The sequence below is a fragment of the Triticum urartu genome, chromosome 4A (genome assembly GCF_056163025.1).
Source record: "Triticum urartu cultivar PI428250 chromosome 4A, HENAU_Tu73, whole genome shotgun sequence".
Lineage (NCBI taxonomy): Eukaryota > Viridiplantae > Streptophyta > Magnoliopsida > Poales > Poaceae > Triticum > Triticum urartu.
The window spans coordinates 218,936,068-218,959,863 of NC_141876.1; the positions used below are offsets into that span (position 1 = coordinate 218,936,068).

A 23,796-nucleotide genomic window follows, 5' to 3' on the forward strand; every position below is an offset into this window, starting at 1 on the left:
GGCCCGCCGAGGCCTACCCCACGAGCCAGCCTACGTTCTTTGTTCGTAGGAACATGAGACATTGGCTGCGTCTTTGCTAGAGTGGTTCGGCAGGAAATCCTCTCATGGCACTGCCCTCAAGTTACCCCGTCGGACCGATCCTTAGACTTCTTCGACAGGTGGACTTTGACCATTGACGCTATCCCAACACCCCTACGTCCCTTTATCGCCGCGCTCACTGCATGATCTATTTGGCGACACCACAACCCCATCATCTCTGAAAAGATCACGCCGTCATTCTTCACCCTTATCAACGCGGTCAAGAAGGGGGTTTGCTTTTGGGCTATATAGAGCCAAATGATTAAGGCTAGTTATTTGCTCTCCCGTATCAATGCAATGATGCTCTCTATTCGTGAAAAGTGTTGTTCTGTCTAAAAAAAGAGGTTGTATTGAAAAAAAAAAACTAAAAAAAAGAGAGACGATCAAGAGGTCGTTCCTTTCTGAAAAGAGGCGTCTCCCCTAAAGCCGTGGACTCGCCGTATCTTTGGTTCCCCACAAACGCCGCAAAAAGACCCCTCCGCAAGTGCTCCCCCCACCATCTCTCCTTCCTCATGGCGGCACACGAGGCCTCTGCCGGCGGCGGCGAGGGCGCGCGCTGCACTCCTCCGCGCCCCGCGCTCTCGCTGCCCCCGCGCTCCGCCGTCGAATCCTTCTTCGCCTCTGGCGCCACCGCCGCCTCCTTCGCCGAGACCAGCCCCGGCCCGTTCACCCTCGCCGCCGCGCTCTTCCCGGATATGCCCTCCTCGGCCTTCCACGGCTCCTTCACCCAGCTCCTTGCCGGCGCCATGGGCTCCCCAGCCGCACCCCCTTCCCCTCCCTCACCGTTCGCCGTGCCACCGGGGCTCAGCCCCACCGCTCTCCTCGGCCCCCCTTCGCTCTTCTCCCCTACGGTAACTCCTCCAGCCTTACTATACTTGCTCCTGCACCAGTGCTTGCCGTTGCTTAGGTTTCCAACTCGTGCGTTAAGAGTGCTGGTTTGTTAAAGTTGCAGATACTATCCTGCTACTTTCAACTCGTACTGCGTACTTTTTACTAGATAGTAGTACAATGATAGTGCCTGGACTGGGTAGTAGTGACGAGATTGGGGCGTAGAACCATCAAGGAGGGGTAAGAGTGCTGTAACTCAGTGTTTAGTTGTGCACTCATGCAGGATGTGATGGATTGCTCTAGACCCTTAGCAATTGTGTTGTGGAAAATGTGTTATGAAGTCTTAATTTTTCTTCGAAAAGAGGGGGACTCCCTTGACCTTGCGCCCAGAGAGCCTCATATGCACTTGGTTAAGCGCATTCTCCGGTACATCAAGGGCACCCCCGACCTCAACTTTCACCTCTCAAGCTCCTCCTCCGCAGCACTTACAACATACTCTGACGTCGATTGTGCTGGGTGCCCTGACACCTAACGATCTACGTCTGGCTACTGCATCTATCTTGGTGGCAACCTTGTCTCTTGGTCGTCTAAATGACAAATCACTGTGTCTCGCTCCAGTGCCGAGGCGGAGTATCGCGCGGTTGCTCATGTTGTTGTTGAGTGTTGTTGGATCCGTCAGCTCCTTGGGGAGCTCCATCACCCTCTGACGTCTACGACAGTTGTCTTCTGTGACAACGTTTAGTACTGTCTACATGGCCTCTAATCCGGTCCAGCATCGTCGTACCAAGCACATTGAGATTGATATCCACTTCGCGTCCGAGAGAAGGTGTCGCTTGGTGAGGTCTGGGTCCTTCATGTGCCATCCTCGCATCAGTACGCTGACATTATGACAAAAGGATTGCCCTCACAACTCTTCTCTGAGTTTCGCTCTAGCTTATGCTTGCTTCCGTGCGACGCACAAGCTAAGGGGGGGGGGTGTTAACGTATTCCTTTTGTCTGTATTTCATGTAATAGGAAACTAGCACAATATCCCACCAAATATTGTTGTATGATTCGGTTGAGGATTTGCTTTGATTCACCTTGATTACCAAGGCATGTAATCCTATATATTGTGAACACAAGGGCCGCCCCAAGTGTGGCGTGAATCACACAATCCTACTTTGTTTCTATTTACAATGGGCTTTGAGCTGTAAGGTGGGGGTGCGAAGTGGCCTAGATTGATGTTAGGGGCAGCTGTGGCTTGTAAGGAGATGGCTGGAGGTGGTAAAATGGGGATCGCGCCTAGTGGTGGTTGGCAATAATCGGCACATGGTTGTGTAGCGACGACAGGCAGGCGATGTAAGCCAGGAAAGCGAGGGGGTGGTGAGGGCAATCTGCCCAGCGGGTAGAGGTTTGTCAGCCGCGCTTATGGCGATTCCCTTGCTGGAGAGGGGGGCGGGGGTGCTGTTGGAGAGGGGAAGCACTGGCACGTCTTTGCTGGGGAGGAGGGCCTGGGATGTGGAGGTGGCGTCATAGGCGGCAACTACAGCCGCAAAATCGGGTGGCAGGGGCATGGTCGGCAGCCGTTGCACAAGCAGCACTGCACCAGCCCGGTGAGGAGCGCCTGGTCCGCCCTTCGTTGGCATGTGAAGGTCTCCAATTGCTTCATGACGACCTTCATATGCTCCACAACCTTGATCTTGATTTCTTTGGCTCTAATACCAAATTAGAAGGATCTACTACTGAAATAACCCTAATTACTGAAAAGTTGAGGGGTCGGCCCTTTTATATACTACACAAGACTTGACAAACAAAACGGTAAATCTATTCAAACACTGACACGGTCTCTAAACTAGCTGGACTCTTTCCTAACAAAGTTGCTTACTCAACTAGGACTCTAATTAGTCATAAGATTACACGTTTGATGGACTGCCCATAACAGGCTATTTGGAGAAAATGTTGCATTAAAAAACAGCAAGTACTTGAAAACCTGTTGGAGCCGGATCGAGTAGAGAGAGAGAGAGAGAGAGAGAGAGAGGTTGTGCAACTCGTTTCTCATTATCTGGAGGTTACACAGTTTATATACATACACGGCTCAACAGAAAGAACTCAACGCAAGGCCTGAAAACTAGCCATATACAAGGCCCACTAACACACGACTAACACGTTAGCTAACAAAACCCAAACAAAAAAAGTCAAAAATTCAATCTCTTTTACAACATCGACAAGGAATATAATTACAAAGTTAAGTATGGTATTCTAGGCACAAAGATAAATTTGTTGGTTTGGCGTGTATGGATTCATCCCTCCACTATATTGCGTTCTAGATGGTTTGAGGAAACCGGGTTTGAACACCCAAAGATACAGAGAATGCAAAACAAAAGTCATGAGTGTAGGGCATAAAGAACCTGATGTGGAGTATCCCATGAGCATCACCATGAACCCATCATCAACCCCACAAGCTCCTAGTGAATCGATGACAACAGCTCATGCATGCGCCATTCAAACCGAGTTGACATCTCTCCTACTTGAGTTCCTTATGAATTTGGATGAGGCATGGGTTCTAGCTCAAGCCGAAATGCTATGTACGCTTGCGTACGAATACATGGACCCAAGAGAAACAAGGAAGGATGTCCAAATCCCAAGCAAGGAGCAGAGGCTCAAAGAAGAAGAGAAAGAAGCAAATCAGTGCAAATTTTGCACTACCGGATAGTCCGGTCGGCTGACCGGACAGTCAAGTGAGCGATGGCCCCACGGCCTCATCCCTCTGGAGCGACCAGACAGTCAACCAGACTATCTGGTCCGACCAACCACTGTCTTGTCCGGACGACGAGACTGTTCGGTCAACATTGGCACCTGCAATCAGACACGCCGACTTCCGCCACCAGATTGTCTGGTCTCACGAAACAAGCCTCTCTAGTCCAACGCTGAGACCTCTGAAGAGTTGCACCACCAGATTGTGCAGTCCTACCCGACCAGACTGTCCGGTAGTTCTCTCTGCGCCTGGACTATAAATACATGTACTCCTCTTATATCTAGGGTTAGCAAAGTAGAAACTAAATCTTGAGAACTTTGCTCAATATACCCTCTCCCTTGGACATTAAGACCTCTTACCGGAGAATAATCCATTGGATTACAAGATTTTTTACAGGAGAAAAATCCTTCAGATTACAAGACCTCCATATCCTTAGGAAGAACTATCTCCCATCTCCCCTAGAGATTTGGAAGAGCTACCCTAGTTATCTTTTCCTTCGTTGTTGTTTGGATCTTGCAGTGTATCGTACTTGTCATGTGTTTTGAGTAAATTCGTTATAGTGAGTCCTTGTGAGTGTTCTCTTGAATGTTCCTCCGTTGTTCTTCGTGTTCAATGCAGTCGACCTCCAATTCATGAAGATCGGGCCACCCATGCGGTTTGCCTTGTAAATGAACCTATATCCACTCAAGTAATGCACAAGGACAAAGGGATAATTTTCCTAGGGTTATTCAGTAATATACATGTGCCATACATTTGCGCCATTTTCCAAACATTTTGATGGTCCATAGCATCAAAAAAGAGTTTGTCATCCTTTTTCAGAATATGCAGGGCATTGTGTTTCTTTCATTGAGTATTTTTCAAAGGAGTATCAATCCCCGATTTTTGTCACGCATTGTAATGCACTCATACACCAAATTTCCATAAATGCTAAGCAGCACCAGTTGTCCATGGACTAAGACAATCACCCTGCTGTTTACTTGTGTTCGCAAGAATCCAGTGTCAAATTATTAGTGCATAAATCACACCCAATGCTACAAAAAAATATTTTGAAGTGCCGGCAAAGAAATTGTTTGACTTGGCTTCTTAAGGGGTTAAGACTTAAGAACCCACTTCAGTGGCGGCATAACCCTGTCAATAAGTGCAAACCTGCAAATTACTAAAGAATAGTCCAAACCATTTCCTTCTTTGCTAGTGTAAATAGCTCCAAGCATGTATTTCTTACCATGCTGTATCGCAAATCAACCTTTTGCATGTAAGAAATAAGTTCTTAAGAATGGGTATGTACTTTTGTTGTACTTTCTAGTATAACTGAATGGGATGATCTTCGTAAAGGTTCCATAGGCACCCATTTCCACGTAAATATAAAACCGGAAGCTGGTTGCTCCCTTACCGTCTACTGATTTACAGAATATTAACTCAATGATGGTAACCCTAATAGAATCAATTCTGTGACAATCAATAACATTTTCATAATTTATACTGAACTCATTTTGCAGCATCCATGTCTTCTGGTGACTGTTTAATGGAGAAAGAACTACAGTGATATAACGTGATTGTGATATAGTCCCTCCGTTCCAAATTACTCGTCGTGGTTTTAGTTCAAATTTGAACTTAAACCATGACAAGTAATTTGGAAGGAAGGGAGTAGTATGAATACACGGCAGCGACAAAGCATAGACACATTAGCCCACTTTTACCAGCCCAGTCTAGACAATAAGAAAGGATAGCTACATCAAAGTGTATGAAGCTCAGTTTTTTGGAAATGCAGCTGATCCAGATTATCAATTGTGAGTACTAGCTAGGGACTCCACTAGACTTCATATAACAAATTGAAAAATTAAAATATTTATCTAGTACCTTGAGTCCTTGACCAGCAGGTCATCCTGACCAAAGATACTTGAAAAACAAATTAGCGGGATGCACCAAGTGTTGCTTCCGTGGCAATGAAGAGTCGATTCAGCATCTATTTCTTCATTGCCCACTTGGCACTTGCTAAGTTACTATGGCAATCGATCCATATAGCCTTTTTCTTTGCTTTTTGAGCAACCGTATTTTTTCATTGCCCACTTGGCACTTGCTAAGTTACTATGTCAACCACTTTTTCTTTGCTTTTTGTGCAGCCATATGTGACATGTTATGTAAGTTGATCTTGTTTGACCTCCGATGACAATAATTAATAAAAAGGCTGTGTGCATCACTCAATGCAGAATGCATGTATAAACATGCCTGATAACGGCATGTGAGATATCCGGTCGCGTGAGCATCAAATACTGTAAGGCACCGGCGTAGCTCTGATACTTGGTGGGATCAAAGAGAAGAGGACCATCTTGAGCTGAAAGCTTGCACTTAGTGTCGATGAGAGTGGCAAAGGGGTTACAATCAACCATGCCAGCGCGGTGAAGTAGCTCCAACGCATACTGTCGCTGAGGGAGGACCATGCCCAAGGATGCCCGAGTGATGGACATGCCAAGGAAGAATGACAAGGCACCGAGGTCTGTCATGGCGAACTTTGGGTGAGCTGCTGTGTCAGGTGACGTAAAAGTAGATCCGTCGAGGTAGTGAGGACAATGTCGTCCACATACAATAGTGATAAGCAAGATCGGTGCTGTGCCTGTAGATGAAGAGGGATACACCCGACTTGGCGGCGACGAAGCCAAGCCGATGTGCAAAGAGAGTGAATCGCTGGTACCAAGCGTGCGAAGCCTGCTTAAGACTGTAGAGACTTGTGTAGGCGACACACATAGTCCGGGAGCGAGCGTCAACAAAACCGGGATGCTGCTGGCAGCAGACCTTGTCAAGATTGCCATGAAGGCATTCTTGATGTCGAGCTGCTGGATCGACCACGACCGAGAGACCGCAAGGCTGGGGATGATGCGAATCGTGGCAGGCTTGACAATGGGGCTGAATGTCTCATCGAAATCAATGCCCTGTTGTTGGGAATAGCCTCGTACCACCCATCGAGCCTTATACCAGGCAAGGCTGCCATCCGAGTGGAACTTGTGTTTGAATATCCACTTCCTTGAAACAACATGAGCATGAGGAGGACGTGGAACAAGAGACCATGTCCCGTTAGTGACAAGAGCATCAAATTCCTCGGTCATAGTACGACGCCAGTGTGGGTCATGGAGTGCACCCCGGTATGTTTTCGGAATAGTAGAGGGAGTGGAGTGAGTAACCGAGAGATTAAGAGGTCGACGGGCTGGAAGAGGCCACGCTTAGCACGAGTGACCATGGTGTGGGTATTGGACGGGGATGGCGGCTGGTGAACCACGACCGTCGGGGAGGAGTCCGTGGACACTGAGGAAGGGGAGGGCATCGGGCCAGGCGGAACTGCATGCGTGGTCGCGGGCGAGGAGAGAGTCAGCGACCCAGGAGAGACGCTGGATTGGTCCGACGTAGGGGTGGATGGGGAGCCGTGCATGGCGGGTTACGGGTGCGTGGGAAAGCCAGGCGGGTGGCTGGGCGGGGAGGGCGCAGAAGAGCCAGGCGACGGGGTGTGGGCTGGTTGGGAGTGGGTTCGGGCCGGCGGGGATGACGCTGGTGGGGTTCCGGTGGGTGAGTTGGGGGGTGTGGCATGCGTATGCATGTTGGGTAGATTAAGGTTTGATGGTGTGTTGCGTGGCGGCCATGTCCAGCAGGAAATCAAGCACGACCAGGGGGTTGGTGGGGCGATCAGTTGAGTAGGAGAATGGAAAGACAGTCTTGTCGAAGGTGACATGGCGAGAGATAATGACCACGTGTAGAGATATCTAGGCAACAGTAACCCTTGTGATTGGACGGGTATCCTAGGAAGACGCAAGCAGTGGACCGAGGAGCGAGTTATGCTTGGCCGTAGCGGATTGGTTGGGATAGCAGAGGCAACCAAAGACATGGAGAGTGGCATAATTTGGTTTTGTGACATAGAGACGAACGTAGGGAATTGAAAAACCAATGTATTGTGAGGGGTGTATACTGACAAGGTATGTTGCCGTGGGGAGAGCCTTCGCCCAGTAGGTAGGCGGCATGGAGGACTGGAAGAGGAGAGTGCGAGTGACGTCGTTGATCGTGCAGATGGCACGTTTGGCCTTGCCGTTTTGGGCGGACGTGTAGGGGCACGAAAAACGGAGGTGAATACCATGAGTAGAGAAGGAGGTGGTTGTGGAGTTGATAAACTCGGTCCCGTTGTCGGCTTGCATGTTTACAAGAGGACGTGAAAATTGTGTGCGAGTGTAGGCAACAAAATTAAGAAGAATAGGCGCGGTGTCGGACTTTCTCTGGAGAGGAAAGGTCCACATAAAATGAGAAAAATCGTCAACAATAACAAGATAGTACTTGAAACTGGAATTACTCAAAATTGGAGAAGTCCAAAGATCACAATGGATCAACTTAAATGGTTCGACGCTTATTTGAGGTAGACCTAGTGAAGGGCAAGCGCACGTGTTTGCCAAGTTGACAAGCATGACAAATATGCGAGGTTGCCTTATTACATGCAAGGAGTTCTTATGAAGTTGGGACATAGAGTCGCGTCCCGGATGACCTAAGCGACGGTGCCAAAGCTCGGTGGAGGTGGTGGAGAGGAGTCCATGGGCGTGGTGGTGGATGACCGATGATGGGAAGACGTAGAGGTCGCCGAGACTATTGCAGCGAAGAATCATGGCCTTGGTGCGAAGATCAACAACAACAACAACAACAAAGCCTTTAGTCCCAAACAAGTTGGGGTAGGCTAGAGGTGAAACCCATAAGATCTCGCAACCAACTCATGGCTCTGGCACATGGATAGCAAGCTTCCACGCACCCCTGTCCATAGCTAGCTCTTTGGTGATACTCCAATCCTTCAGGTCTCTCTTAACGGACTCCTCCCATGTCAAATTCGGTCTACCCCGCCCTCTCTTGACATTCTCCGCACGCTTTAGCCGTCCACTATGCACCGGAGCTTCTGGAGGCCTGCGCTGAATATGCCCAAACCATCTCAGACGATGTTGGACAAGCTTCTCTTCAATTGGTGCTACCCCAACTCTATCTCGTATATCATCATTCCGGACTCGATCCTTCCTCGTGTGGCCACACATCCATCTCAACATACGCCTCTCCGCCACACCTAACTGTTGAACATGTCGCCTTTTAGTCGGCCAACACTCAGCGCCATACAACATTGCGGGTCGAACCGCCGTCCTGTAGAACTTGCCTTTTAGCTTTTGTGGCACTCTCTTGTCACAGAGAATGCCAGAAGCTTGGCGCCACTTCATCCATCCGGCTTTGATTCGATGGTTCACATCTTCATCAATACCCCCATCCTCCTGCAGCATTGACCCCAAATACCGAAAGGTGTCCTTCTGAGGTACCACCTGGCCATCAAGGCTAACCTCCTCCTCACACCTAGTAGTACTGAAACCGCACATCATGTACTCGGTTTTAGTTCTACTAAGCCTAAACCCTTTCGATTCCAAGGTTTGTCTCCATAACTCTAACTTCCTATTTACCCCCGTCCGACTATCGTCAACTAGCACCACATCATCCGCAAAGAGCATACACCATGGGATATCTCCTTGTATATCCCTTGTGACCTCATCCATCACCAATGCAAAAAGATAAGGGCTCAAAGCTGACCCCTGATGCAGTCCTATCTTAATCGGGAAGTCATCAGTGTCGACATCACTTGTTCGAACACTTGTCACAACATTATCGTACATGTCCTTGATGAGGGTAATGTACTTTGCTGGGACTTTGTGTTTCTCCAAGGCCCACCACGTGACATTCCGCCGTATCTTATCATAGGCCTTCTCCAAGTCAATGAACACCATATGCAAGTCCTTCTTTTGCTCCCTATATCTCTCCATAAGTTGTCGTACCAAGAAAATGGCTTCCATGGTCGACCTCCCAGGCATGAAACCAAACTGATTTTTGGTCACGCTTGTCATTCTTCTTAAGCGGTGCTCAATGACTCTCTCCCATAGCTTCATTGTATGGCTCATCAGCTTAATTCCACGGTAATTAGTACAACTCTGAACATCCCCCTTGTTCTTGAAGATTGGTACTAATATACTCCGTCTCCATTCTTCTGGCATCTTGTTTGCCCGAAAAATGAGGTTGAAAAGCTTGGTTAGCCATACTATCGCTATGTCCCCGAGACCTTTCCACACCTCAATGGGGATACAATCAGGGCCCATTGCCTTGCCTCCTTTCATCCTTTTTAAAGCCTCCTTGACCTCAGACTCCTGGATTCGCCGCACAAAACGCATGCTGGTCTCATCAAAGGAGTCGTCCAGTTCAATGGTAGAACTCTCATTCTTCCCATTGAACAGCTTGTCGAAGTACTCCCGCCATCTACGCTTAATCTCCTCGTCCTTCACCAAGAGTTGGCCTGTTCCGTCCTTGATGCATTTGACTTGGCCAATATCCCTCGTCTTCCTCTCTCGGATCTTGGCCATCTTATAGATGTCCCTTTCACCTTCCTTCGTGCCTAATCGTTGGTAGAGGTCCTCATATGCCCGACCCCTTGCTTCACCAACAGCTCGCTTTGCGGCCTTCTTCGCCATCTTGTACTTCTCTATGTTGTCTGCACTCCTATCCAGGTATAGGCGTTTGAAGCAATCTTTCTTCTCTTTAATCGCCTTCTGGACATCATCATTCCACCACCAGGTATCCTTATCTTCGCTTCTCCTTCCCCTGGACACTCCAAGCTCCTCCGAGGCCACCTTACGAATGCAAGTCGCCATCTTCGTCCACACATTGTTCGCATCTCCTCCTTCCTCCCAAGGGCCCTCCTTAATGACCCTCTCCTTGAACGCTTGAGCTACCTTCCCCTTGGTGCGAAGATCCTTCACAGAAAAACCGAGGGGGTCAAACTCGATAGAACAGAGATTATCAATGGTGAAGCGACGGATGGAAAGTAAATTCTTGACGATATGAGGAATGAGTAAAACATTACGAAGGAAAAGAGAACGAGTTGAAGCGGGTATAGAGGTGTGTCCACTGTGGGATATGGGCAAGGTGGAGCCATTACCCACGGTGACAACAGAGGAGGAGGGAGAGTGTGTGAGATGTTGAATCATACCAGGGTCGGAGGCCATGTGCGCTGTGGCTCTGGAGTCCATTACCCATTAACCCACTGTCGATGGAGTCAGAGGCATTGTTTATTGCAGCGAGGAGGGCGGAGCAGTCCCACATCGGAGTGCTGCTGTAGGCAGGAGTGGGCGGCGTGTTGGTGCCGAAAGCCTGACCGTGCAGCGGGGTGAGGTAAAGGCCTGGGCCGGCGGAAGGACTGGGGGTCGCGGCTCGAGGAGGCTTAGCACCGGCGTTGGGCCTCGCTGTCGGGGGCGCCTGAAGCAGCTGCTGGGCCTACCTCGTATAGGGATTGAAGCAGACCTAGGGACCAACGAACGAGGGCACCCCGCGCTGGAAGTTCCCGTCGTGGGAGTTGGAGCGGCCGCCGCCGCCGTTCCCGCCGCCGGAGCCCTTCTTCTACCAGTTGCCGCTGTTGCAGTGTCCGCCGGAGGAGCTGCCCCCGGAGGTGTTGCCATACCAAGGGCCGTCGTTGCCGTGCTGAGTGCCGTTGCCACGGTCAGGTGCGCGGTGGTGACGAGAGGAGGCAGAGCCGCTGGCGCCATGGGGAGGCGCACCACCATAGAGTGCCGTCTGGTGTCCTATCGCGACGGAATTCGCAAGCTGGGTCTCGCGGAGGGTCAACGACGACCTCGTCTGGCTAAACGAGGGAAGGGGGTTCTGCATGGTGACAATTGTCGTGATGCCTAAGAAGCGTGGATTGAGGCCACGAAGGCAATTGAGGACAAGCGTCTGGTCGGAGATGGGGGTGCCAACGTCGCTTAGGGCGTCGGAGAGTGCCTTCAGACGGTGGCAGTAGGCGGTGATGGAGAGCTCGCCCTGGACGAGGCCGTGGAACTCTGCCTCAAAACGGTGCGGGTCATCTGATTATCAAGAAAAAGGTTGGTGATGAATGTCCAAGCTTCTTGCGCTGTTTGATCCTCCGCCATGATTATGTCGAGTATCTCGTCCGAGATGGACCCATAGAGCCACGAGCAGACAATATAGTCCTCCCGAACCCAGTCCGCAGTGTGGTCCGCCTCGGCAGTGGCGGTGTTGACGTGGAAGAGCAGATCGTACTTGCCGAGAAGCACGCGGATGAGCATCCTCCGCTTGGTGGAGTTGGAGGCGTGGAGGTCCAGTGTCACAGGGACATGGGTGCGGACACTCGCGACGTTGGCGGCGGGGGACGCAGCGGCGAGCATGACGGCGGTGACCAGGGCGCCGTTGGTGGAGTTCATTGAGGCGGGGAGGGTTGAGGAGGCGAGGGAGGAGCTGGTGTTGGGGGTGGTGGACATGGCTGGACGGCACTGCAGGGGGGCAGGGAGCAAGCGGGGCGATCATGGAGGATCGTAGGTAGTCTGATACCAATAAACAAAGTAGGATTGTGTGATTCACGCCACACTTGGCACGGCCCTTGTATTCACAATATATAGGATTACATGCCTTGGTAGTCAACCGAATCATACAACAATATTCGGTGGGATATTGTGCTAGTTTCCTATTACATGAAATACAGACAAAAGGAATACTTTAACATAAATCCCTACCCAATTTTGCTGCCCACCAACCAGCAGCAGCCCTGCCATCAGCAGATTTACCAGCAGCAACAACAACAGATTGCCGCTGTAGAAATATATTGCCTGCCTCTTCATCAACTCGGACTTTTGGATGAGTTGGCTGGAGCATGAATTCAATATGTATCAGAGCCAAGAGGTCTCAAGTTCAAGACCCTGCCAATGCAGTATGAAAAAAGAAAGATTCTGTGGCCTACATCGATTGCACGTCTAAGGACTAAAATAGCCTAGACGTGAGGGAGAGTGTTCAAATATATTGCCTGCCTCTCTTCATCAGTTCGGACTTTTGGATGAGTTGGCTGGAGCATGAATTCAATAGCCGCCGCCTTCATGACCCCACCTGCCAACCGATTTCATATGTTGTTATGGTTGTGGTCCCCTCCACAACCCATCTATGGATCCACCTCTCCCATCACCTTGGCTTAGGTTAGGTTCCGGCGTGCCCTGCTTCCACAAGCTTGACTTCCCAACATAGGATGGTTTGGTCGATCCTGTTGGTTGGCTTAATATGTGTGAGCAGTTTTTTCGTGGACAGCGCATGGACGAGGCCGACAAGGTTTAGACTGCAGCCTACCATTTCACCAATGATGCTCAATTTTGGTACTTACAGCTCGAGCGTGATTCTGGCATGCCGACATGGGAGCAAGGAGGCTTGTCACGTTCAGTTTGGGCTGTCACTTTGCGCAAATCCCTTGGGCGAGCTGGCATGTCTGCCGTTCACTTCCTCGGTAGCAGACTACACCAGCAGGTTTGTAGCGCTCGTGTGCCGCAACAATGAGCTATTAACACCATCCCAACAACGGTTTCTGTACACAGCAAGGCTGCCCGGTGATCTTTGCATTGACGTCGAGCTTCAACGACCATCTGACCTCCACACGGCAAGGCCTATGAGCAGCGGCATTTTCCTCCAACATTACTACACCAGGCTTCTGGGACTAGGCCCTTGTGCCCGTCCAATCGTCCTCCTGTCAGTGCAGCTACAGTACCTTCCCCGCCAGCACCACTAGCATCTGTTTTGCCATCAACCACTCCAGAGTGAATCCCGCCATGGCAGATTCGGCACCTGACTCCAGCTGAGTTGGAAGAACGTTGTCGTCGGGGCCTTTGCTTCAACTGCGGCAAGATATATGTTCAGGGTCACCGTTGTGTGTGGCTCTTCTTCATCAAGTCTGATGACTGGTAGCACCCAAGGCCCCCTAGGAGGCAATTGTGACAACCTACAGCTTGCGGACAAGCTGTTTCTCAAGGAAGGGAGAGATGTTATGTGGGCCAGCCATAAAAAATGGAGTCTGAGACCTTAATTAGAGTCCTAGTTGATGAATAAACTTTGTTAGAAAAGGGTCCAGTAAGTTTAGAGATCGTATTATAGTTTGAATAGATTTACCGGCTTGTCGGTCAAGTATTCTATACTATATAAGGGGGCCGACCCATCTCAACAAAGCAGAGACACTTTTATCTACTTCTCAGTAATTAGGGTTGTCAGTAGTAGATCCTTTCATACCTGTACTGATTGCTTATTTGTAGTGGTTTTAGACAGATGGTGTACAGAAATAGCAAGAACTATGTCAAAAACTAAGTGTTAACTTACTCCTTGTGTGTTCGTGAAGCTAAAATGGCAAGTAATTCTGACCAAATGCTGTATTATTGTATTTTAAATAATGTGAAGTAATGGCAATGATGCTAGGTTTTGTGTTTTTGTCTTGAGTTTTCTTGCACATCATTCACTGTTTATTTCTGGCGCTACTTATTAGATATTACATCGGCAGACGAAGATCTGTTCATGTCTGAACTTATAGATAATATATATAGCTGTGTGCATCAATTGATGTAGAGGCCGGGGGTTCTTCCCACTTTTCTTTTTGAAAAAAAAGAGATGTTAATAATTTATTTCTACAGGCAAATTTTGAAATGTCCCATCAGCAAGCGTTAGCCCAAGTAACAGCACAAGCAGTCCATTCTCAGTATACTGTAGGCAGTCAAGCAGATTACTCACTCCCTTTCTCATCGGCAACAACATCAGCTTTGACATCACAGTTCATCAACTCTTCTGCAAATGTGACATCAATGAAGGAGACAGCAACTCTGCCACTGCATACAGTTAATGATAACCTTAAGTCAAATGAGGTTTCACAAGGATTCCAAACTTCGGCCCTCACCGTGGATAAACCTGCTGATGATGGGTACAATTGGCGAAAGTATGGCCAGAAGGCAGTTAAGGGTGGAGAATATCCAAGGAGCTACTATAAATGCACCCAGGCGAGCTGTCCAGTTAAGAAGAAAGTGGAGCACTCAGCATATGGACAGATTACTCAAATAATTTATAGAGGCCAGCATAACCACCAGCGTCCACCAAAAAGGAGGTCCAAAGATGGTGGCAATTTACTAAATGAAGATGATTTCCCTGAGAACAGAGACGCTTTGACTCGATCAGAACCGGGCTCTCAAGATCATTCTGGAAAAGTTGAGGTATCAAATGATGGCATCACAGGGCCTTCAGTGTCTAAGAGGAGAGGCGGAGGTGATCAATCGTCTGGCTCAAGTGATACAGAGGAGGACAATGATGAAGCAGGTGATGACAATGGAGATGCTGGTATTGTGAATGCAAACAAAAGGTGGTTCATGTAGTGAATACAATTTTGTCAGTAGTATTTTTTGAAGCTTCAATCTATAAATGCTAGTTTCACTGGACAGGCATGTGCCGGCCCCAGCTCAAAGAATCATCGTGCAAACAACCAGTGAAATTGATCTTTTGGATGATGGCTACCGGTGGCGCAAGTACGGGCAGAAAGTGGTAAAAGGGAATCCTCATCCAAGGTAATCCTTCTGTTGCCCTCTATCTTTATCCGTTCTGCTCTGAGTCTCCGCTTGCACATTGGACCATATTGGGACCAACTCTAGATAACGCCACATTTTCCTGCATCTCTATGTAATTTATTACTAACTATGAAGAAGACTACTGTTTGTTAGTTGTAGACACAGAATATATGTAAACCTTCCACTGGAATAAGATCTTTTGGAACTTCTTACTGGCATTGGAGGACTTGAATCTTAATTTTCAGAATGGTGTTTGAAAAAGTGAATTTTAGCTTTCATTTAAAATTGATAAGCTTTCATCCTGGACATTTGGATCTTTCTCACCTCCACACCCCTTGCGTCATTCTGGTTGTCAAGGGCAGAGGGGTTGGGAGGTGAGCAAATGTCCCTTGCGCATTCTGGTTGTCGGCAGAGGGGCTGGGAGGTGAGCAAATGTCCTTCTCAAGTGATAGCTAGGAGGGCAATGATGAACTTACTGGAGATAGTGGAACTCATACTGTTGTCAGAATTATCAAACATACATGTATGAAGCTCTGATTAACCATGACTACTTGATAATACTCCCTCCGTTCCTAAATATTTGTCCTTTTAGAGATTTCAAATGGACTACCACATACGGATGTATATAGACATGTTTTAGAGTGTAGATTCACTCATTTTGCTCCGTATATGGTCACTTGTTGAAATCTCTAGAAAGACAAATATTTAGGAACGGAGGGAGTACTATTGATTGGGTGGACAATTTTGCTTCTGCACGGAGTTGCAACAGATTTAAGTCGTAGCTCAAAATTTCAAACAGATAAGACTTCTAGACATACAGACAACCACAAGGTTTAGTTTTAAGCACAGAAAATAATCAAATGAACCATGCTGCTGATTAGTCAGAGATTGAATGAATAATCCCTTGCGTATGCTACCTGCCTGTTCCCTTTATTCGGTTGAATTATTTTTATGGCATAGTCTGTTTGACTTGCTTGTTTGGCGATATACAGAACATTTGATTTCATTTTTTTGCTATGGTTCTTTTGGGCAAGTTTGCTGCTGTCAAAATGATATCCAGCTAGCAGTTTGCACTGTTTAGTAATCCCCCCTTTTTTGTTGATCTCTTTCTGAAGTTATTCATGACATATTGACTCTAGTTGTGCACTGTATAGGAGTTACTACAAATGCACGTACCAGGGATGCGATGTAAAGAAGCATATCGAAAGATGTTCGCAAGACCCAACGGCGGTGATAACTACATATGAAGGCAAGCATAGCCATGATGTGCCAGCAGCTAGGAGCAGCGTGGCTGCTGCTGCCAGTGCCAATGCATCCTCTTCCATTAGCTTACTACATAGAGGGCAGAAGGCAGCATCCAGTAGCCAACGGGTGTTGCCCAGAGCAGCACTACATACATCAGATTCTTCCTTGCAGCTAAAAGAAGAAAATGAGATAACATAAATTTTGGAGTACGTAGCAAGGTAAATTATTCCAATATATTAGCCCATTTCTGGTTGCGCTGCTGCATTGGTTCAAATCGAGAGGAGGATATTCTTCCACGAGCCTTTGCTTGCACAGAGCCTGTGTTGCAGCATTGCATCTTGCATGCTGTACTCCCATTGGTTCTCGTACTGGTCTCTATTCCATGGAAAAACTGTAGGTGATGGAGGTTTTGTTGTTGCAAGTGTAAATGCTCGAGTTGTAGCTCTTACCTGATAGCCTCATTTGTACATATATCTCCGTAAGTGTCATCTGACAGGATGTATTAAAGTCTTAATTGATGAACAAGGCAATGGCCTTCCGTCAATCTCCTTTCAGTTTGTCGTCGCTGCGGAATGTGCCTCGGTGGACCTGAGGCCAAAGAAAGAATCAAAGTGGTCTGATGCTTGTGTCTCTTAAAAGCGGAATATTCTTTCAATGTGAGATGATGTTCTTGTTAATAGCGAGGTGCTTGTTGCGTCATTGTCAATCTTAAGATCTGTGGACTCGGTCTTTCGTAGATGCTCATATGAATATAATGTGTACGTTTATGTTCATACAGGTGAATTTATGGGTATGTGATCGTCTGAGTTTGTACTTTGATTCTTAAAAGAAATCCCCGTAATTTATCACCGAAATATGTCGGGAAATATAAGGCGTATTTTGTTTGGTTATAAGTCTTTGGCAAATTAGTTTGTACTCCCTCCGTCTGAAAATACTTGTCACCAAATTAATAAAAGGGGATGTATCTAGATGTATTTTAGTTTAAAATACATCATTTTTGGATGGAGGGAGTACCTTGTTAACGATGGTTTTATGTTCGAGTCCTACCGTCCACCTGCCACCTCTTTTAGGTAATTATAAGGGTGGTTGATGCAAGGAGAGTTATTTGGAGATGTTGCTCTTTGGAGGTGGTCGGCGTTGGTGAGAGGGGGCTTTGTGGCAGCCCTTTTGCGAGTTGTATTGTATGCGTTCGATTCGGTGTGCTGTTTGCTTCTCATCAGTCTATAGTGGGAGCTTGCGGCCTAAATTCTTCTACTTTATCCCTAGTCTATGGTGGGAGCTTGCAGCCTAAATTCTTCTACTTTATCCCTGCCTTCAATAAAACTATGGCACACAATTTGGGTGCTCTAAAAAAGTAATATATATAGCGACTTTAATGTCAATAGATATTTATGTTTGTGAATCAATGCCATGTATAACAAGTATTAGCATGGTAATTATTGGTTAAAACTCAAAATACTATCTTGCGTTTTTAGAAAGACCGAGTAGCATGAAATTTTTGGGCATGGAGTTTTTGCTCCCGGGATGAACAGTAAAATGTCAACAAATCCAAAGAATTCTGAAATTACTTTGTAACAAATGGTGTTGATGTTTTAGCCGTGTGCATAGTTTCGTAATAAAAAACTATTCTATGCACAAAAACTAAAAACAAAAACTAATGCTTTAAAAATGCTATTTTCAAAGCATTTTGGAGCATAGATATGTTTTTGTTCCCAAATTTACATGAATGCCATTCCATCATGGAACTTTGCATGTAGGTGAAACATTCAACAATAATTGTTAAAGAACAATCATATTTTTTTTGAACTTTTTCTTCTACATTTTACTCCACAACTTGAGTGCATTTGCGCATTTGCACCCAGGAGCAGAAGGATGCTTTCGGAAAATTTCCTTTCGTAACCCTTTTTGATATGGGGCAAACCCTAGGGGTGGACCGTTATAAACGAATTGGAGATGAATTTGAGAAGAAACATAAGAACAAGGCACAAATCCAAGAGAAACACAAAGAGAATAACACTATTAGACAAGATCCACACCAAGTACTCCTCAAATCTCAAGCCAATACAAGGTGAGCATCTTAGATACAAGAACAACAAAAGGAATAAAGGAAAACAAAGGAGTAGTTCTTTCCAAATCCATAGAAGAGATGGGGTCTGGAGAGATAGTCTTTTCCATTCCAAAGATATTGAGGTCTTGATATTCCAAAGGGATTCTTCTACAATTGTGAGGCCTTGATCCTACTAAGAGGAGCTATGATGAGCAATGAGTTTATGCTTTGCTAACCCTCGAAAATAGAGGTACGAAATATATATAGGTGTTGGGGAAGAGAGGGGTCAGTGAAGGATGCAAGGGACATTTCCCATCCTTTACACACATGCAAGCCTGCGGGGCAACGGGGTTGTGGGGTGGGGGAACGAGCTTATGGACCCCGTGGGCACGGGGTACCTAAAGAGCTCGACACAGTGAGGGCCTTGGCCATGGGGTGTCTAGAGAGTGCTTCCCTTGTTGGTCTTCGCTCGAACACTCGTTGATGCTTCCTGAAACCCGCCTTCGCCTTCAAGGTTCCTTATCCGGTTCCATGCTTCCCTCACGGATGGTGTAAGCGCTCGCTTGTGCATGACCTTTTCCATTGCATGTTCGTCATTCGGCTCAAACCTGGGTGCAAAGGAAACGAAGGTCAAGTAGTATACCATCCATGGGAGAACCAAGCACACATACATAAAGGATAAAATCCACCTTGGTACATGTGATGCACATGTTCGTTGGCGATGGAGTCAAAGCTAATGTAATGACCCTAGGATGCTCCACATCATAACCCCCCTTATCAGAGCTAAATCTGTCAGATCCCTCGTAGGTTATCCTAGCTAGGTGACTTGGTGAAAGGATCGATATGGTTGACTAGAGGGGGGGGGTGAATAGGCAACTAACAATTTTTAGCTTTTCTTTAACAAGTTAAACTTTGCATCAAAATAGGTTGTCTAGAAATGCAACTAGGTGAGAAACCTATATGATGCAACGAGGATAGGTACACAAGCAAGCAAGAGATATAAAACAAGTAAGCTTGCTTAAATAAAGGCACGAGATAACCAAGAGTGGAGACGGTGGAGACGAGGATGTGTTGCCGAAGTTCCTTCCTTTTGAGAGGAAGTACGTCTCCGTTGGAGCGGTGTGGAGGCACAATGCTCCCCAAGAAGCCACTAGGGTCACCGTATTCTCCTCACGCTCTCACACAATGCGAGATGTCGTGATTCCACTATTGGTGCCCTTGAAGGCGGCTACCGAACCTTTACAAACAAGGTTGGGGCTCTCTCCACAACTTAATTGGAGGCTCCCAACAAAACCACGAAGCTTCACCACAATGGAATATGGCTCCGAGGTGACCTCAACCGTCTAGGGTGCTCAAACACCCAAGAGTAACAAAATCCACACAAGAAAGTATGGGGGAACCAAATATCCTTTGGTGGAAGTGTAGATATAGGTCTCCTCCTTCAATCCCTAGCAAATCAACAAGTTTGAGTGGCTAGAGAGAGAGATCGGGCAAGAGAGCTTGAAGGGCATCAATGGTGGAGTGAGAGAGGTCAAAGGTGGAAGTGGTAGGTGGGAGAAGCCCCCTTAAGTAGTCTCCCCACAAATCCAACCATTACTGCATTTTTGCACTACAGCGGTACAACCGGTCCTCGTCCCGGTATAACCGGTCCTCGTCCTGGTACAACCGGTCCTCGTCCCGGTACAACCGAGACTCACGGTGTAACAGCAGAACCCTACCAAGCGATACAACCGGACAGGCGGGCGGTAGTACCGGCTAAGAAAGATAACCGGACTAACCGCCTGGCTACCGCACAACCACCGCATCAAAACAGGGGCTTGACCGGTACTTGGGCGGTGCCTGGCCGGAACAACCGCATGGCCTTGAGCTCTTGGGCGGCTAAGTTCTGAGAGGAAGAACCGCTCAGACCACCGATGGTACCGGTCATCGAGGAATGACCGGACCAACCGGGCCACTACCGCCCAAGAACAACATCAAACCAGAGGCGAGAGCGGTACTTGAGCGGTACATGGACGGAACCACCACCCTAGCTGTTGCAGAGCATGGTGGCGGTACCACCGCCCGGAGGCAGCGGTACAACCGCTCGAGCAAAAGCTGGTGAGCGACAAGACCCAGCGGTAGAACCGCTCCAGAGAGCGGTACAACCGCTGGGCAGAAACAGTGAGCAGGAAAGAGGGGAAGAGACAAGGAAAACTCTCACTCTCGCACATCCGAGGAAGGCAAAGAGAGGGTGAGAAAAGTGTACGTGAAATGATTCCCCCAGAGCTTCCTAATGAGGATTCCCTCTTGATAGTACGGGTACTCTATGACCAAAGAAAATAAAAACGAAGAGGACACGTCTTCGATCTTTTCCTTCGAGAGGTAATAGCAATCCGATGTAAGCCTAAGCATCGAGAACCTGAAACATATAGCACATGTTTAGACCACAAAGGGTTGTCATCATCATCCAAAACATAAAGTAGGGAAATGCCCTTTCAATCTCCCCCTTTTTGGTGGATGATGACAACAACACGATTTGCAAGAGATAAGTCAATGAAATCTAGACGGAACTCCCCCTGAATGTGTGCCCCAACAAGTACTAGCTTTTTTTAGAAAGCATGGGCACACTTTCAGGACTAGACTCCCCCTAGATTTTATAGACTCATCACTCTGAGCTCAAAAGGATAGACAATATAATACTTAGAGGCAATAATAAGATAAAGACCTACGAATAAACGGAGTAGCAAGTCTAGCAAGTCTCACACACAGCACAGAGTCCACGAACAAACACAAAAACACGAGAATAAGAGAAAACAAACCCAAGCAAATCCCCGAGACCTATCTCCCCCTTTGGCATCAAGACACCAAAAAGGAAAAGAGCGAAGCTAGCGACCCAAAGCTCAGGCGTCCTCCTCTGACTCCTCAGTCGCATTTGGATCTTCATCATCAGAGGCGTCATCATCGTCGTGATCAGATACTCCCATGGCATTGTCAGCTGCTGCAAACGAGGATGATGGCTGGGGAGGGGCTTCATCATCAGTCCAGGTGCTATGGGTAGAGATCCAACGCTCCTCTGGGGTGATGCTCTTCTCAGAGCCACTCTGAACCTGCATGTTGAGGTGCTTCATCATTGCAATTTGGCGACGCCGTGCGAGCTTCTCATTGACATGTGCCTCATACATCTTCTTCTGGATGTCAGCCTGGAGACAAAAGGTCTTCTTTACCTTGGCAGTAAGTTTGGCCACCCACGAAGGCTTGGCCCCTGGCTCCAGCTCAAAGTCCCAATCGTCAGAAGTAGCATAGACATCCTCAGGAGCATGTTCAGGGAAGCGAGGCTCGACATGCTTCTTCTTCTTAAGGAGCTTGACCTCATGAACAGTGAGGTTGTCTGGAGAAGTGAGGAGCTCTCCAGGACGACGAACAGCCCACACAGAGTTCAGAAAGCACATGACAAACGGAGCGTAGATTGGGACTTTACGGTAGATGACCATGTTGTACATCTCATGCCACAGCCAATTTGACACATCAAACGTTGCCCCTGTCCCCACCATGGTCTTCATAGCAACCATCAAATCAACCAGATAGCCATGAATTTCATCTTGATTGCCCACCTTGGGCAAGAGCACATTGCAGAACACTCGGTGCATGATGTCATAGACCTTCTCCAAATCGTTGGATTCTCCAATAATCCCACGGCCCCGAATGTATAGAGGGGCAAGCTTCTCCTTAGGCATGGACTCAGGAAAATCATGAGGGCGAATGCCACCCCTTCCTTGCAGACCGGTATCCTCGTACCCAATAGCATTGCAGAAAGCCCTCCAGGGAACGTGAAACAATTCATCGCGACACATGAAGGTGAGAGTGCGCGCATCATCTTCCCCAAAATGAACCGTGGCATAGAACTGATGGATGAGTTGAACATCAAAGTCACAGTTGACTGACATGATCTTGACAAGATCAAACTCCTCGCAGAGAGCTAACGCCTCACCAAAATACTCCATGTTGTTCCTCCAATGATCAAAATCAATCGTCCACTGCTTGGCATATCTATTCTTGTTGTGCTCAAAGAGTTCATGAACAATACGCACTTGCATCTCATTCCGGAACTGAACAGTGGTCCAACGGGGAGCAATGGGAACCTCATACGGATTCTTTGAGTGGTAGGCTTCCCAATCCTTGGCTTTCCAACGATGCAACGGCATGACAACACGTTGCTTAGCAGCTGCAGACTTTTCACGGCGAGTGGGCTTGGTGGGAATCACAAATTCTTCATCATCTGACACAACCGGGCGCTAGGTCCTTCGTGCCCTCTTCTTGGTCTTGCGAGGAGCAGAGCGAGAACTAGAGCCACCTGAACACACACACGAAAAGAACACACAAAAACCCAACAAGGATGAGAGGATTGCACCCACTAGCAGAAAAGGAACAAGTTGCAACAACAGAGAAGATAGAACAGTGCTTAGTGGTTGATATACTCCGGTTGTACCGGATCTTCCGCCGGTAGTACCGCTCCAGCGGTTGTACCGCCCGTAGGGGTGGTAGAACCGCTGACAGTGGCACTACTAGGGAAGATAGATCTAACCGAGGCATATGAATCACACAAGTAATATTCCGAATTCTAAGTGCTGCAAACAAGACAGGAGGCTAACAAAGAACTCTTCTAAGCCATAGATCGAACACTAAACGCGGAAAGATGGGTAAAGCCCTAGGCAAGGAATAACCCTAAACACAAATCTAGAGGCAAAGAACACGAGGCATTACCACCATCCATGGGAAGAGATCGGAAGGCCTCCACGGAGAGAATCCACGGAGAGCCAAGGATCCGAAGCGCGAGACGCACTCCGGGGCAGGGGTAGAGATGGCCGGCGGCTAGGGCAAGAAAAAGAGGAACGGGGACGAAGGGAAAAAAGACAGCCCTTCAGCCCCGTCGAGTATATATAGGCCCGTACGCACGCCCCGGTAGAACCGCTTAGGGGAGCGGTTGTACCGCTCGTCTGGTACAGACCGGTGGATGGAGGCGGTACTTCCGGTGCCTGGAAGGCAGCGGTAGTACCGCACGGCAACAACAGGTAGTATCGGACGTGGGTTACCGTGGGAATGTGCGGTGGAACCGCCCAGGCACCGAACGGAAACCCTTGGGACAGCACAACCCGGAACCAGCGGTAGAACCGCTCGTGGAACCGGTTGTACCGCCTGACCACCTAAGCCCAAGCCAAGATCAAATGAGTGCAATCCGAAGGGAGGAAGAAGGGGCACAAAAACAAGAGAGAAACAACACCCTAGGAGAACCTAACACAAAGAGCAAAGAGAGAAAGAGAGAAAACAACACGAGAGCAGCAAGGCTAACTCCAACTCCCCGAAGAGAGGACGGTGGCCGAGGCCACCTATGTTTGAGTCAATTGGTATGGCACCGCGAAGAATTATCCTTGGGTCCATGACCAAAACTCATCTTTGAAGCACAAGTACCATCAAAT

General features: G+C 47.9%; 1 protein-coding gene and 1 pseudogene across 1 annotated transcript; one reads left to right on the forward strand and one right to left on the reverse strand.

The window, feature by feature from the left end:
* The first annotated feature begins 506 nt into the window (after positions 1-506).
* On the forward strand, positions 507-17,069 carry LOC125551612 (putative WRKY transcription factor 4). The gene is made up of 4 exons (XM_048714878.2): positions 507-929; positions 14,134-14,849; positions 14,929-15,051; positions 16,206-17,069. Exons 1-4 carry the CDS (start codon positions 591-593, stop codon positions 16,492-16,494), a joined length of 1,467 nt encoding a protein of 488 aa, XP_048570835.1. The 5' UTR covers positions 507-590; the 3' UTR covers positions 16,495-17,069.
* On the reverse strand, positions 5,491-12,343 carry LOC147975424 (uncharacterized; annotated as a pseudogene).
* Positions 17,070-23,796: the final 6,727 nt, after the last annotated feature.

Coding starts and splice junctions, on each gene's coding strand:
- LOC125551612 (XM_048714878.2), top strand. CDS start 591: ATGGCGGCACACGAGGCCTCTGCCGGCGGCGGCGAGGGCGCGCGCTGC. Junction 14,850..14,928: donor ATTGTGAATGCAAACAAAAG/GTGGTTCATGTA, acceptor TTCACTGGACAG/GCATGTGCCGGCCCCAGCTC. Junction 15,052..16,205: donor AAAGGGAATCCTCATCCAAG/GTAATCCTTCTG, acceptor TGCACTGTATAG/GAGTTACTACAAATGCACGT.